The sequence below is a fragment of the Nannospalax galili genome, unplaced genomic scaffold, assembly GCF_000622305.1.
Source record: "Nannospalax galili isolate Female #2095 unplaced genomic scaffold, S.galili_v1.0 scaffold43, whole genome shotgun sequence".
Lineage (NCBI taxonomy): Eukaryota > Metazoa > Chordata > Mammalia > Rodentia > Spalacidae > Nannospalax > Nannospalax galili.
This window is the reverse complement of record NW_008353342.1, coordinates 3579536-3593208: the sequence shown is the minus strand read 5'-3', so window position 1 is coordinate 3593208 and position 13673 is coordinate 3579536. Positions and strand designations below refer to the sequence as shown.

General features: G+C 45.2%; 1 protein-coding gene across 1 annotated transcript in view; it reads left to right on the top strand.

The window, feature by feature from the left end:
• Nucleotides 1-12519, top strand: part of Znf438 (zinc finger protein 438) — a 199449-nt gene extending 186930 nt beyond the window's left edge. Inside the window, exons 5-6 of the mRNA XM_029554776.1 lie at nt 8575-10369; nt 11734-12519. Coding sequence (XP_029410636.1) covers nt 8575-10369; nt 11734-12253 — 2315 coding nt within the window. The 3' untranslated portion in view covers nt 12254-12519. The remainder of the gene's footprint in view (nt 1-8574; nt 10370-11733) is intronic.
• Nucleotides 12520-13673: the final 1154 nt, after the last annotated feature.

The window sequence follows — 13673 nt, the reverse complement described above, 5'->3', positions numbered from 1 at the left end:
AACTATGGTTATCAATATTTTTTGCTCAGTCACTTCAGATTAAGAATGGTATAAGTGACAGTGTTTTCTTCTATCTCCCTGTCCCACCCAGGATCTGTTTGTAGAAGCATCCTTATCTTTAATATATCTTTTAGCAATTCTTGGAGAATTTTAGACATATATACAATGTATTTTGATCGTATTCACCCCCACTCTTCCACTGACTACTCCCAGATCCACCCCTCACCCCTCCCAATTTCCCCAACTTCATGTTCTTTATTTTTGTTTATTTTGGTTTTTTGAGACAAGGTCTCCCTGTAGCCTCCACTAGCCTAGAACTCACTATGTAGACCAGACTGACCTCAGTCTCACAGATTTCCACCTGCAAGTTAGGGATTAAAGATGTGGGCCTTTTCTTTTTATAACCCACTGAGTCTAATTTGTGCTTCCCAAGCATGGTGTAGTGCCATTGACTAGAGTGTGGTAAACCTAGGGACCACCCCCTAAAGAAAACTGACTCTCCCTTTCCTAATAGCCATCAACTGTCAATAGCTCCTCAGCTACAGATGGGGGCTCCTGAAGCCCTCCCCACCTCCATGCTACAATGTTGACTATCTTGATCTTGTGCAGGTCTTACACAGGCCACCACAGCTGTTGTGAGGTCATGAATTCAGTGTTCTTGTCATGACCAAAAGACACTGTTTCACATCAGTCCTTGCAAACCTGTGACTTTTACAATCTTTCTCTCCCCTCTTCTGTGATAGTCCCTGGCATGTCCCATTTATGACTGAGTGCTCCACAGATTCTTATTCTTTGTACTTTGACTACTTGTGAGTTTTTTCATTAATCTCCTCTACAAGAAGCTTCTCTGATGAGGACCAAGAGCTGCAATAATCTATGGGTATAGAAATAACAAATTTAGAGGGTAGTTTGATGCTAAACATCCATTTAGCAAAATAATAGTAGTAGGTTTACTCCCTGGAACTATGATCTCCCAGCCGTAGGTTCTTGGTAAGATTTACTATACCAGGCATTTACTATAGCATGACATTACATTCATGTCACTGTTGCACCCATGAGTATATCTTGTCAGGCCAATCGATAGTGTAGCACAGGGTTACATCTGAGTAAGACTGTTGATGACTCCCCACCCCCACCCCCACCCCCACACAGCAGCAGCCTGGATAGCACCTTCCAGTATTTGAAAGCTGACTAGCTTTCCTGGCTCAGTACCAGACTGATTTCTCCACATCCTGTGACTAAAGTGTTTGTTGTCTTCAGCAGTAGTGTCTTACTTTATAGTTCTGGTGGACAACCAAGAGCTATGGCAGCAGCCTGTATTGTTTGGGGGGGGGGTGTTTCTGGAACACCAACAGCTCCAGAGCAAGTATCCCACACCTGGCACGGGGCTTTTTATTTGGCAACCTGTGGCTTCTTGGAGGAGAATTATCCCCTGTGTGTGGTCACCGCCAGCGGCAGCCATGCCTCCATTCTCGTGGGTGCCACTCCTTTGTTCTCACGGGCGTCGAGGCTGCTCCTCCGCTTGCCCTGGGCTGAGGCCGCTCTTTTGCCTGCCCTGGCCTGAGGCTGCTCTTCTGCTCACCTGGTGTTGAGGCAGCTCTTTTGTTTGCCCTGTGCTGCCTCCTGTCGTCACTGCTTCTGCCCAGTCCCGGACCCCAGGGCTGGTGAGGAGACTGTGTCAGCGGAGCCACATTCAGACACAGGAGACCAGGTTCAGTGACACAGTTCTGGTTTATTGCAGGAAGGCACAAGCTTATATAGGGGTAGTAGTCCAATCACAGCACAGCAAGTAGGATACCTTATTAGCATAACAGGTTTAGCATCCTATCACAGTACAGCAAGTAGGATACCTATTAGCATCATCCTATTAGCATAACAGACCTAACGTCCTATCACAGACTAGCAGGTAGGATGCCTCATTAGCATACTGGGTTTCAGATTACAGAGCCTGGATTCCTGGAAACCACGTGACCCTGACAGTGACCCACATCTCCCCCTTTTTTTTATTTTTAAAGGTGAGGTATATAGCATATTGATATTAGTCCAGATACATTAAGGCAAAGTACAGTGGCTCAGGGGGTCATTGTATCAAGAGCCCCCTCCCTCAAGATGGCGAGCTTCCTTAAGAGCAGGTGGTGCCAACTCCATGTCAACCAGTGGGAGTTGAGATTCTTTGCCTCGGCATTGTTGTCCCCACCTCAAGGGTCACCCAGCATAATGGACTCTGCCTGTCTTAGGTTGTCCCATCTCTCAGGATCTTACCCATCATTGACTACCAGCCCTCAAAGGGTGGGTCCCTTGTGTGGTTTGGCAGAGGGAGAGGCAGTACATTCAGTATTGGCTTCTTTAAAGGCTTCCTGAGGGGTCAAGAATTTGTTGAAAGCCATTGTAGGCCAATTATAGGTTGGTAAGGGCAAGGAACAGTGGGTCCTTGCTTTCAGAGACATGCCTGGCAAGATCTGGAGGTGGGGCAACAGCTAACTGAACCAAAGAAATATGAGTTTTAACAAAATTATCAAGATCCTTAACAATGTAGGGTCCAAAAATCAGGAGAAGAGTTAGTATAATAAGGGGAACAGCTAAGGCAGACAGGAGCACGGTACATCTGTAGTTCAGGGAACCATTGGCTGGGGGTATAGATTTTTACATGGAATTTATCTCCTTTCTATTGGCTACATTAATAATCTGTCAAGTTAGGGTTAGTGGGGGTTAACAAGAGTTGTTAGAGCTTGAGAGTTAACAATACTGATAACATAAATAAGGATCATAGACAAAGGTTTTCCTCTAGATTGAGGACTTAGCTTAGCTAATGTCTCTGTTTGCAGAGATGTTTGAGGTCTCCCCAGGTTGGTGGCTTTCGTTGTCTGCGACGTTGGGTCGGTCTCTCGGTGGTAGAGAGGTGGTTTGCTTCCTCCAGGTTCAGGGCTACCATCTCTGGGGTTGGTGGTTGTGGAGGGAGGGTTTTATCACAGGCAATTTTGATGTTTCGGGATGGAATCCAAATGGGGGCTGGAACATAATCTGGAAAGACACAAGCATAGACTCGCCCTTGCATTAACAACAGGTGTCAATAATATGATGGATATACTTGAGCTTGCCAAAAGGAGAAAAATGAGTGGCATCTATTTGCCATATCTTATTTGGGCCAAGACCTCTAGGAAGGGTCCCAGCAGGTTGTAATGGCCCCAAAGGTAGAAGAGTGGCACAAGAAGAGCATGCATGGACCAAATGTTTATAGCTCTGAGCACGGAGCACGCAAAGCCGTACTTGTTCAAAGTAGCGAGGAGGTCCCTGTGCCTGGGCTTGTGGGGTTTTAAAATTGCCATGCCCTACCAAGGTGTCAAATCCAATGTTTTGAACATTGGCATTTCTATTGCTCGCTGCCTGTTGTTCTCATTCGTCCTGATAAGCAACCTTCCATAAGAGAAAATCACCTCCCTGTAGACAGGCATGGGCGATAGTCTGCCAATCATAGGAGGTATCTAATAGCTGACCAAACCAAGGGTAATGAATGCCATCCTCAATGGCTGCCTTACACAGCTTTTTTAAAGTATCATGAGACTATGGATTCCAGACATTAGGGTTTTGTAGTCCCTGATTGATGGTAACTGGGAAAAACTGTGGAAAATCACCCAATGTATCATAGGAGAGGGCCTAGGCAGCAGCGGCTTCCAGTCCTCCTCTGGAAGGGAGGGGTAGATGGACTGGGAGGAAACTTCCTTAGAGCTAGTGCAAGATGGCGGAAAATAGCCATCGCCCCATAATGGCAGAGCAGAGGCTGCCTTAACTTTCCATTTTTTATCAAAGCCAATACAAGATAGTGGAGGGTAGCCACCACCCTGTAATGGCGGGGCAGGGGCAATCTTGACTTTTTGTTTTTTATCAGGCGGACCCTTGTATCCTAATTTCTCATATTTTACCTCATTATCAGCAGTCATCATTTCCCCATCATAAGAGTGTCACTTTTTACCTCATTATCAGCAGTAATCATTTTCAAATCAGAAATCAGTTAGTTTGGTTTGACTAGAAATGCCTGGGACAGGCCGTCCCCACTATCCTATTGCTTTATTTGTTTATCTGTGTTTTTTAGTATGAGATTATTCTGCTCAGGGCATCGGGGGGAACTCCCCAAAGCGAGGCCAGAATGGCAGTCACAATGGGGTAGAACAGCCCAGATAATGGATGCTCCTCCCTCACTTCTCTCTTTCTGGCCATGAATAGCACACAAGCCCATTGCTCCAGATCCCAGCAGCAGGAATCCGTAAACCAAGGCGCAAGAGCTAGCACTTCATCTAATACCTTAGTTACTTCCTTCTCTATTACTCTAATTTGCCTACTCCTGAGGAGAGAAACCAGTGCAGCAGCAGGGAGGCCGGCAGCAGCTGGATAACTATTCCCCATACTGGAGGTCACTCACCCTGCAAGACGTACCCAAAAGGACTCAGGAGCCGTTCAGGAAGACGATGGGTGGAGACAGGAATGACACGCCAAACTGATGACTGCGAGCCAGAAGAAGCAGCACAGGAGAACAAAACCGGCGAGCACCCACAGAAGAATCACTGGCAAAGAGGGCATTGGGAGCCCAAAGTGTTTACAGCCTCGTGGGGTCGGGCTTTTCAAGCCCCACCTTGGGCGCCAGCTGCAGTCACCACCAGCGGTGGCCATGCCTCCGTTCTCGTGGGTGCCACTTCTTCATTCTCACGGGCATCGAGGCTGCTCCTCCACTCGCCCTGGGCTGAGGCCACTCTTCTACTTGCCTGGTGTTGAGGCAGCTCTTTTGTTTGCCCTGTGCGGCCTCCTTTTGTTGCTGCTTCTGCCTGGCCTCAGACCCCAGGGCTGGTGAGGAGACTGTCAGCAGAGCCGCATTCAGACACAGGAGACCAGGTTCAGTGACACGGGTCTGATTTATTGCAGGAAGGCACAAGCTTATATAGGGGTAGTGGTCTAATCACAGCACAGCAAGTAGGATACCTTATTAGCATCATCCTATTAGCATAACAGACTTAACGTCCTATCACAGAATAGTGGGTAGAATGCTTCATAAGCACGCTGGGTTTCTGATTACAGAGCCTGGATTCCTGGAAACCACGTGACCATGACAGTTGCAATATCACCCTAGGCTCAAGCTTGTCTCCCACACCTGTGTAGGGTAATTCCAATTAAATTCCGTGTGTGTGTGTGTGTGTGTGTGTGTGTGTGTGTTTTAAGAAGCTTATAAAACAAGTTTCCATATAACTTTTTCCAGCATCCTTAACCCCTCTCTCTAGCCCTTACTCTGCCGTATACTCCCAAGCCCTTCCCCACTTAAACCTCTTCATTATCCCCCTCTTATCCCTTCATATTACCTATGTTCTGCTATCTCCCCCCCTTAAGAACTCAAAGACCTTTCTTATTGTTAATGTAATTACTTAATAAGGTTTACCAATAAGTACCAAAAGCTGCCAATAATTTTAGAGTTCTGAAAATTCTCTCCATCCTGAATTAATATACTTATTTTAACTTTGATATTTTATTTCAAAAGATGAGGATCTAAGGCTTAAAATGAAAGATTATAGAAATAGAACTTAAAAACTTATAAGCAAAAAAATCTTTGTAGCAATATAGTTAGGTGACTACGGTCAAGTACCTGACTTCATGATGACCAAACTAAGAAAGAATCCTATTAGACCACAGCATCATCCTCCTTACCCTAATTCAGGCTAGTGTGGGAAATGCTTCCCAACATTCTCTGCCACAGCATTGTTCTTACTACAATTCCAGCTAACATGTGAAGTGCTTCCTAACATCCTTTATCTTCATCAGATATTAAGGAACTTTCTTAGGTTTCTGTTGATGGCATTTAGATCCCCTCCCCTATCCACACCTCCCCCCACTGCCTCTTTCCCAATTTAATGTACTCGTATATATGTAAGATGGTCTGTTGAGTCTGATTTGTGTCCACAAATTTCCTTCAGTGTAGGTCCATCCATTGGGCCCACCAAGAGTCTCAACCCTGTAGCCAGGTGTGGTGGTGCATGCCTTTAATTTCAGCACTCAGGAGGCAGAGGCAGGTGTATTTCTGTGAGTTCAAGACCAGCCTGGGCTACGTAGCAATTAGTCCCAGGCCAGCTGGGACTATAGGGAGACCCTATAGTCTCAAAAAGACTGAAAAAAAAAATCTCATCCTTTTAAGACACTGTCTTTTCCCCTCCCAGAAGCCATCATCAATTGGCAAAAGTTCCTTAGGTTGGGTTGGAATTTCATACCCATTTCCCCATGTCTATACTGGATCATTTTCTGGTTTGAGCTTGCATAGGACTTGCACATGCTGTCACCATTGCTGTGAGTTCATATGTGTAACTGACCAGCTGTCTATAAAACTGTTTTCTTTTGGTCAACTCCCTCTGGCTCTTACAGTCTTCCCACCACCTCTTCTGCAATGATCTCTGAGCCTTGGGATGCAGAGGTTTAAAATAGGTACCCTAATCAAGAATAAGCACATTGGCCAGTTGTGGGTTTCTGTGTTAATCACCATCTGCTATATAAGAAAACTTGTCTGGTGAGAGTTGAGAGAGGCACTCATCCTATGTGTAGAGGTTGCATTGAAGATGTGTCACTTAGGGTTAAGGGTATCACAGACACTTATTCTCTGTACTTGACAAGTTCTAGAACTCTGTAATAGTTTTTCATCCTGACTAGTCAAACAGGATGGGCTGGTTCTTACTAGCTAGCAGAGAGGCCTGAGCTCTGGAACAGCAGGACTGGAGATCTTGGAATGGGGTGTTGTTGGTTTTCTGTTTTGTTTTTTGAGACAAGGTCTCACTGTGTGGCCAGGACTACCTATGTAGACCAGGCTGTAAAGAACTTTCTAAAATAAGTTAGTCAATGTACTTTTAAAATTATTCCTATGTTGCTTAATAGTGTTAACAAGCAACTTCCTGGTAAAACTACATAGTCAAATTCTGGTTGATTTTAATTTTTAATTCTTTTTCACTCGATTGTTAGCCACCTACCTTCCTATTTTTGGTGTCCCACAAACAATGTTTCTAAAATCTATTACACACAGCTCCAAAATCTAAAATCAAAAGTTAGGTACCTAAATCATTAAGAGATGAAGTGAAATGAAATAATTTAGACCTCATCGCCTCGTGTGCTGTGAATACTAATGAATTTTACTCATTGGTAGACATGGCGGTTAGTTTAGTTATGGATGCCCCCATGATTCTCTGGGATGTACGTAATGCTTGCTGTATGTATCTTATTACTTTTCTAAAATTTGAAAGTGTAAATTCCAACCCACATGTGGCCCCACTATTTCAGAAAAGGGATTATGGGCTTGGAATATCCAGTTCCTAGAATAGTATATGCATCTAGTAAATGTGAGCTAAAGCCAAGTTTGATTAATATGAGGCACTTAGAAATAAGAAACTTCTCCATAGCCAGGACTTGTGACCTTGAGACCTCAGTGAATAAAATGGATGATTCAGTCCTTAGAGCAGGGAACCAAAATGTTTCCTTAATTGTTCTCTTCAGGTTGTAGTAATTGGTCTGTGGTCAGGCTAATAAATCTGAGATGAATGGAGCATTATTCTGTCAGTTAAAGTTGTCCCCATTAGTATCCTAGAAAGTGCTTTCTGTGTGCTTGTTGTAATGTTTTACTTCAGCTCTGTATCCTTATCATTCTGTGTCTTTTTGGTTATGTTCAACATTTTTGAAGGTGTCACATCAGCTTTTTTTAATACTGGTGATTTAATTGCAAAAGCATACGTAAACAGTTTGAAAGGTGTGAGAGGAAATTCACAAGTCACATGGGGAGCAGCACCAAAGCTGCCTTTAGTCTGGAATTCATCACGGCTTAAAACTGACTGCACTGCCAGAAGGACAGTGGTGCAGCCTAAACGACAGTGAAAAACCAGCTGAGGCAAGAAACATTTGTTTCAGAACAAAGATGCAGTAGGTAATATGGAGACAAATTTAGCCATGTTTCACCTTCATAAAGTTTAGTTAGGTTGTACAGGGAAATTAGGCATGTATATAAAGCAAGTAAGTCTTCCAGGGGAGAGACTTCACTGCTTTGGTGATCAGGGAAGAAAGTGGGGCTGCTCTACCTTATGAAGATGGGTCAAAAATGGGTAAGTGCAGAGGCTGAATGGGTGGCTTACAAAGTATAAGGACCAGGACTATCACAACTCTGGACACCCTGTGTTTAATAGGAGCTCTGCAACAGTGGGGAGAATCATCATCTTTGAGTTGACCTTCAGACCTGCTCTTGAAGGACACAGGAAGTTGCTCAGGAAGATAAGGGCAGGCCAATGAAATATTTGTTCTGAACAGAATAGATCATGTTTTTAAAAGTTATATACATATGTGTGTCTATGTGTGGATATGTATACATGTGTGCAGGTGCCCATGGAGCTGAAGTTACAGGTGATTATGAGCTGCCCAGAATGGGTGCTAGGAACAGAGCCTGGACCTTCTGAAAAGTACATACTCTGAACCACTGAGCTGTGTCTCCAGCCAAAGATCAGATGTTATTTGAAATCTCAGTACCAAAACAGTTACACTGCAGTAATCTGTGCTGTATTGTCATTGCAGGTGAATCAAATATCCCTTCTGGAACAACACAGAGTGGGAAAAGTTCACAGAGTAAGAGTCAGTTCAGGACCATTGCACCCAAAATTGTGCCCAAAGTTCTAACATCCAGAGTACTGCCCTGTCCTTCATCACTTTCTGACCAAGTCAGTCTGGCACCACCCCTTACCTCCAAGCCCCTGGGCATGCCCACCCAGAACTATGCCCTGATGCAGGTGGCTGGCCAGGAGGGGACATTCTCTCTTGTTGCTTTGCCAAGTGTCACCTCAGCACAGCCAGTTCAGAAGCCCAGAACAGCTCTGCCTGAAAACCTTAAACTGCCTATTCCTCGATACCAACCACCAAGAAGTAACAAGGGATTAAGAAAGAAATGGGGCCTGAGCTCTCTCAAGAGTGACTGTACTAAACCTCCTCCTGACCCAGCCCAGACATGTCAGATGATCCCTTGTCCACCAGCCCATCCTGAACTGCCACACAAACCCAGCCCACTGAAGCAAATGCCCACCTTAGACCCTGCCCCTGCCAGCATCCACACAGCTACACTGACTAGTGGCCAAGGAGATTCACATCCTCTAGTGACAAACAGCCATGGAGATCTGGACCCTCCTGCCACCCCAGCATGTTCTGCAGAGGAACCCTCTGCCACTCAGAGCCTCTCAGGGGTTTTGCAGAAAGCAAGCTGTGCCAGTAAGGAGGTAACCACAAAGCCTGCTGTTGCCAGTGAAGAGCTTAAAGAACAAGTGGATCCTGCCATCTTCAGCAGTGCAGTTCCACTGGTCTCTTTAGCACCCAAGGGTAAACTGGCCATCTTGCCCTCCTCAAGAGTGAAAATAACAGAGACAGACAAACCAGAATCAGATGCTGACATTGTGGAATCATCTTCATCTAAACTTGGGGCAAACCACGATGAGAGATCGCCCATCACTGAAGGCTTTAGCACACCTACCAAGATGACCAGAAAGATACCTACCCCACAGGATTCAAAGCACAGTGAGTCCTTCTGTTCCATCACCAAACTAGATCTCAGCCACAAAGCTAAACTTGGCAGCAGGGCAGCAAAGAGAACAGGAAGAAAACGAAAGGCATCAGATGAGATTTTAGCATTTCAGGGCAGAAAGAAGAAATGCATTAACATATGTGGAGATGGTAAAGAAAGGGCAAGAAACAGTCCCCAAGAACTCAGAGACCAGAAGCCTTTGGCTGCAAGAAAGTACCGTAGCATCATGCCTAAGCCTGTCATTGTCATGTCTGCTTTGGCTCCCTTGGCCCCCCCTGCAGCTGTGCTGCAGGCCCAGACTCCCAGCAGCCTGGCTCAGGATGTTCTGCCCAGTAATACACTCTCTTCAAAACGCCTTGGCCCCAAGCTGAATGACTATCCTGCCCCTAAGCCCAGCTCTGCACTCAGAAATGGATTCGGTGGCTTTAAGAAACCCTGGCACAGATGTCCTGTCTGTAACCACCACTTCCAGTTCAAACAGCACCTACTAGACCACATGAATATGCACACCAACAGACAGCCTTACAGTTGTCGGATCTGCCGGAAGGCCTACGTCCGTCCCGGCAGCCTGAGTGCACACATGAAGCTTCATCACTGTGACAATCGCCCAAAGAAGCTTGTGTGCTGTGAATTTTGTGCAAAAGTGTTTGGTCATGTCCAAGTCTATTTTGGCCATCTGAAGGAGGTGCACAGGGTTGTGATAAGCACAGAGCCCTCCCCTAGCGAGCCACAGCCAGGGGACATGCCAAAGAGCAGGAACAGAGATGCTGGTGTGCAAGGGCCCACCAACCCACTGGAGAGGTGAGTGCTCACTGAGGGAATCCTGGAAGAGCATCTGTTCTGATTTGAGAAAGAGGGGCCAGTTTTATATTCAGAAGATTAAGATTTCATAAGGGAACCAGGAGTAGTAATGCACACCTGTGATCCCAGCACTTGGGAGGCAAAGGCAGGAGAATTGGGAATTCAAGGCCAGCCTGGGCTACATGAGACCCTGCCTCAAAATAGAAATGAAAAACAAAACAAAAAAAGATTTCATAAGGTACAATAAGCCACCATCCCCCCAACCCCGAGTTTGTGAAGAATGATGTCATTTCTCTTTGGTTTCTGGTCAGTCATAATGTTTAAGTACTCTAACCTGTGTAAGCTGAGGCATAAATGCCAGTTTGAGGTGTGTTGGGGACAGTTGGTAACAGGTTGTTTTTGCATATGAAGATAAAATAGCAAATTATTGTATATAGTTCCTGGTAGTCTATAAAGTAATTTTCCCCCAGATGGCGTCCACAGAATTCATATCCAGATAATCATCTGCCCCACAACACTGAAACACATCAGTGACTTGAGGGGTCTGCCACCTTTATCAGACACCGGGTTCCCCACCTAACCATCTACAAGTGCCTGTTTTTCCTGTCAGGCTAAATTAACTTCTCCTTATGTCCCATTTTGTGTAAGCACTGACCCTTGACATTACAAACAAGCTCTGTAATCTGGCAGGCTGACAGACACCTGAGCAGGCCAGGGAAGTGTCCTCAGTGCAGGCCACAGGTATTGACAGGCTGAGGCGACTCTCAGAGACGAGAGAAAAACCCATCCCAACACTGTGGGTTCTCTGCCCTGGGTTTTTTATCGTCCTGGTTGTCACGATGGATAAAAGCAAGATGCGCCCTGTTCTCACTCTTCCTTGTCTTTTGATTTTCCTTTTCCTGGGCAGTTCTGTCCCATTTCTCACTAATGAGCTTTCCATTCATGTGCCATGGACCTGTCCCTTCCACTTGCTTTCCTGTCCTTAGAGTTTGATCTTGAGGTCAGGTATCTGAGCTGCCCAAGGTGGTACAAGAGGCATGAGTGGTGTGGGACACGTGGCCCTCCAGTTCCTCCTGTAGTAGTGCCTCGCTCTTCCATATCAACTGCACCTGTGGTAAACCAGGGAGGTGGCTCACCTGGGGGAGATGCAGGACTCTTCTGACATAGTCTGTGCTAACCTGAGAAATGTGTGGCTCCAAGAATGGCAGTGTGTGCTGTGGCTTCCATGAGGCTCCACTCTGTGGCCCACCCTCCACTTCTCCCAGCAGGGGTGTCTTACAGCCCTGAAGGTAGAGAGCTGAGAAAGGGTTCCAGTTGTGTTTTGCCTCAATATCTTACCTGGACTGTTTCTCCCTCTTTTTCAGGGAAAGCAAGTCAAGCTTGGAAGAAGACTTCCTTCTAAACCAGGCAGACGAAGTCAAATTACAAATCAGATGTGGCCGTTGTCAGATCACTGCCCAGTCTTTTGCTGAAATAAAGTTTCATTTGCTTCATGTTCATGGGGAGGAAATTCAAGGCAGGCTTCAAGAGGTGATCCTACCAGGCAGCAGAGTCACAGCTCCTGACCAGAAAAGGAGGCCAGAGAAGTCATGTGCCTCTGTGGAGGACCCCCAAGCTTTTCCTAAATTGAAAGGGCAGTTCCCCCATCTTCAGCAGAGCAAAGGGGAAGCAGAGGTAGAAAATGAAGCTGGCCAACTGGGAATGAATGGCCTACAGGGCCCTGTGTGCCCTGGGCCCCCACTGTGGACCCATTCAGGCTTTAACTGCCTGCTCTGTGCCCAGACACTGGGCCAGAAGGAGGACCTGCTCCTTCACTGGGGACTCCGGCATAACTGTGAGGACCCTGCCAGACTCTGGGCCATCTTAAGTGCGTTCTTTAACTAGGGAACACCTGAGCTCTACAGCCAAGCAAGACACTGGAGACACTGGCCAGTACCTTTGTATCACTCTGTTTCTATGTTGGTATTTAATTGTAAGGATCCACTAGTCAGGGCCAACATTAATGTGCAGAGATAATTTTTGTACATAGTTTTATTTTCCTAAGAAATAACATATATGCCCTGGTTATGTTTTTCTAATTATATGCAGTCTCACTTTAAAATTCCATGCATTGTTCCTAGTCTTTATTTCAAAATAAATAAAAACATCAAAATTTAGAAATTGAAATGTAGAGATTGCCAATTGTTTTCAGGTGCAGGTTTTAGTGCGAGTGTGTGTGTGCATGTGTGCGCACGTGTGTGTGTGTGTGTGTGTGTGTGTGTGTGTATACATGCAGCATGTATGCACACACAGGTGCCCTCTTGTTCCAATACTTTTTGTGCATGCCGATCAACAGTGCACACTCATCTCAACTATAATGTCAAGTTAGATGGTAGATGTTGATATTTATTAGTCTCTAGTTTATTTGAATATGCTCTGGAACAGTCTTTTTAATAGTTATTTTTTCTCTACCATAACTTAAAATCCATGTTTTCAAGGCACATTTTTGTAGTTTTGTTGGTTTATTTAATGTGCGATGCTTTGCATATTAGTTGGCAAGTCATAGCTGTGGTGTTTATATCAGAATAATAGGAAAATGGTACTACCTCAGCTAATAAAAAGTCCACTTCCTTTGTAAAAAGTAATTTTCAAAAATGACTTTGGGACCATAAAATTTACTACCTGGAACATGCTAGATAGCGAAGTCCAGATGTGGAGGTGTCTCCTGCCTTCTCTCCCTCCCAAGAACTTCAGAGGGCTGTCCACTAGCAGATCAATGTTAGGTGCAACTGTGCCTTTAAAGCTCAGGTTCTCTTTGAAAAATCAAGAGTAAGTGATTGCCTCTTAAATCCTGGAAAATGACCTTGAGTCAAAAAAGTTGTCATTTGACATTTTTGACCATCCTGGCAATGAAGCATATTCTTACAGATGTGGATCTGAGCCCTGATCCCCTAAACTCACGGTCTCTAGATGAAAGCTCTGCACATGATCAGCCCTGTGTGCCTAGACATGGGCCTAAGAATGCTGGGAACAGGAAGCACTAGACTAACCGATAAACTGCTGGTCCTTCCCTTGTTTTCTAAATGTCTGTCTTGAAAGGCCCTGTATGGCTGCATAATGCAGAAAGGGGAATCTCAATCCTTACCTTTTTTGTAAATAGTTTTGCAAATCTGAGAAAATGGATTGGTTTGGATTCTCTGAAGCATTTTACCATGGTTTATCCATGGATCACACTCCAATTAGCTTCAAAGATCACAGCAGCCCACCCCATTTTTGATGCTGTTAGACCCCTCAGTAATGAAATATTGTATCACTCAATGTATTT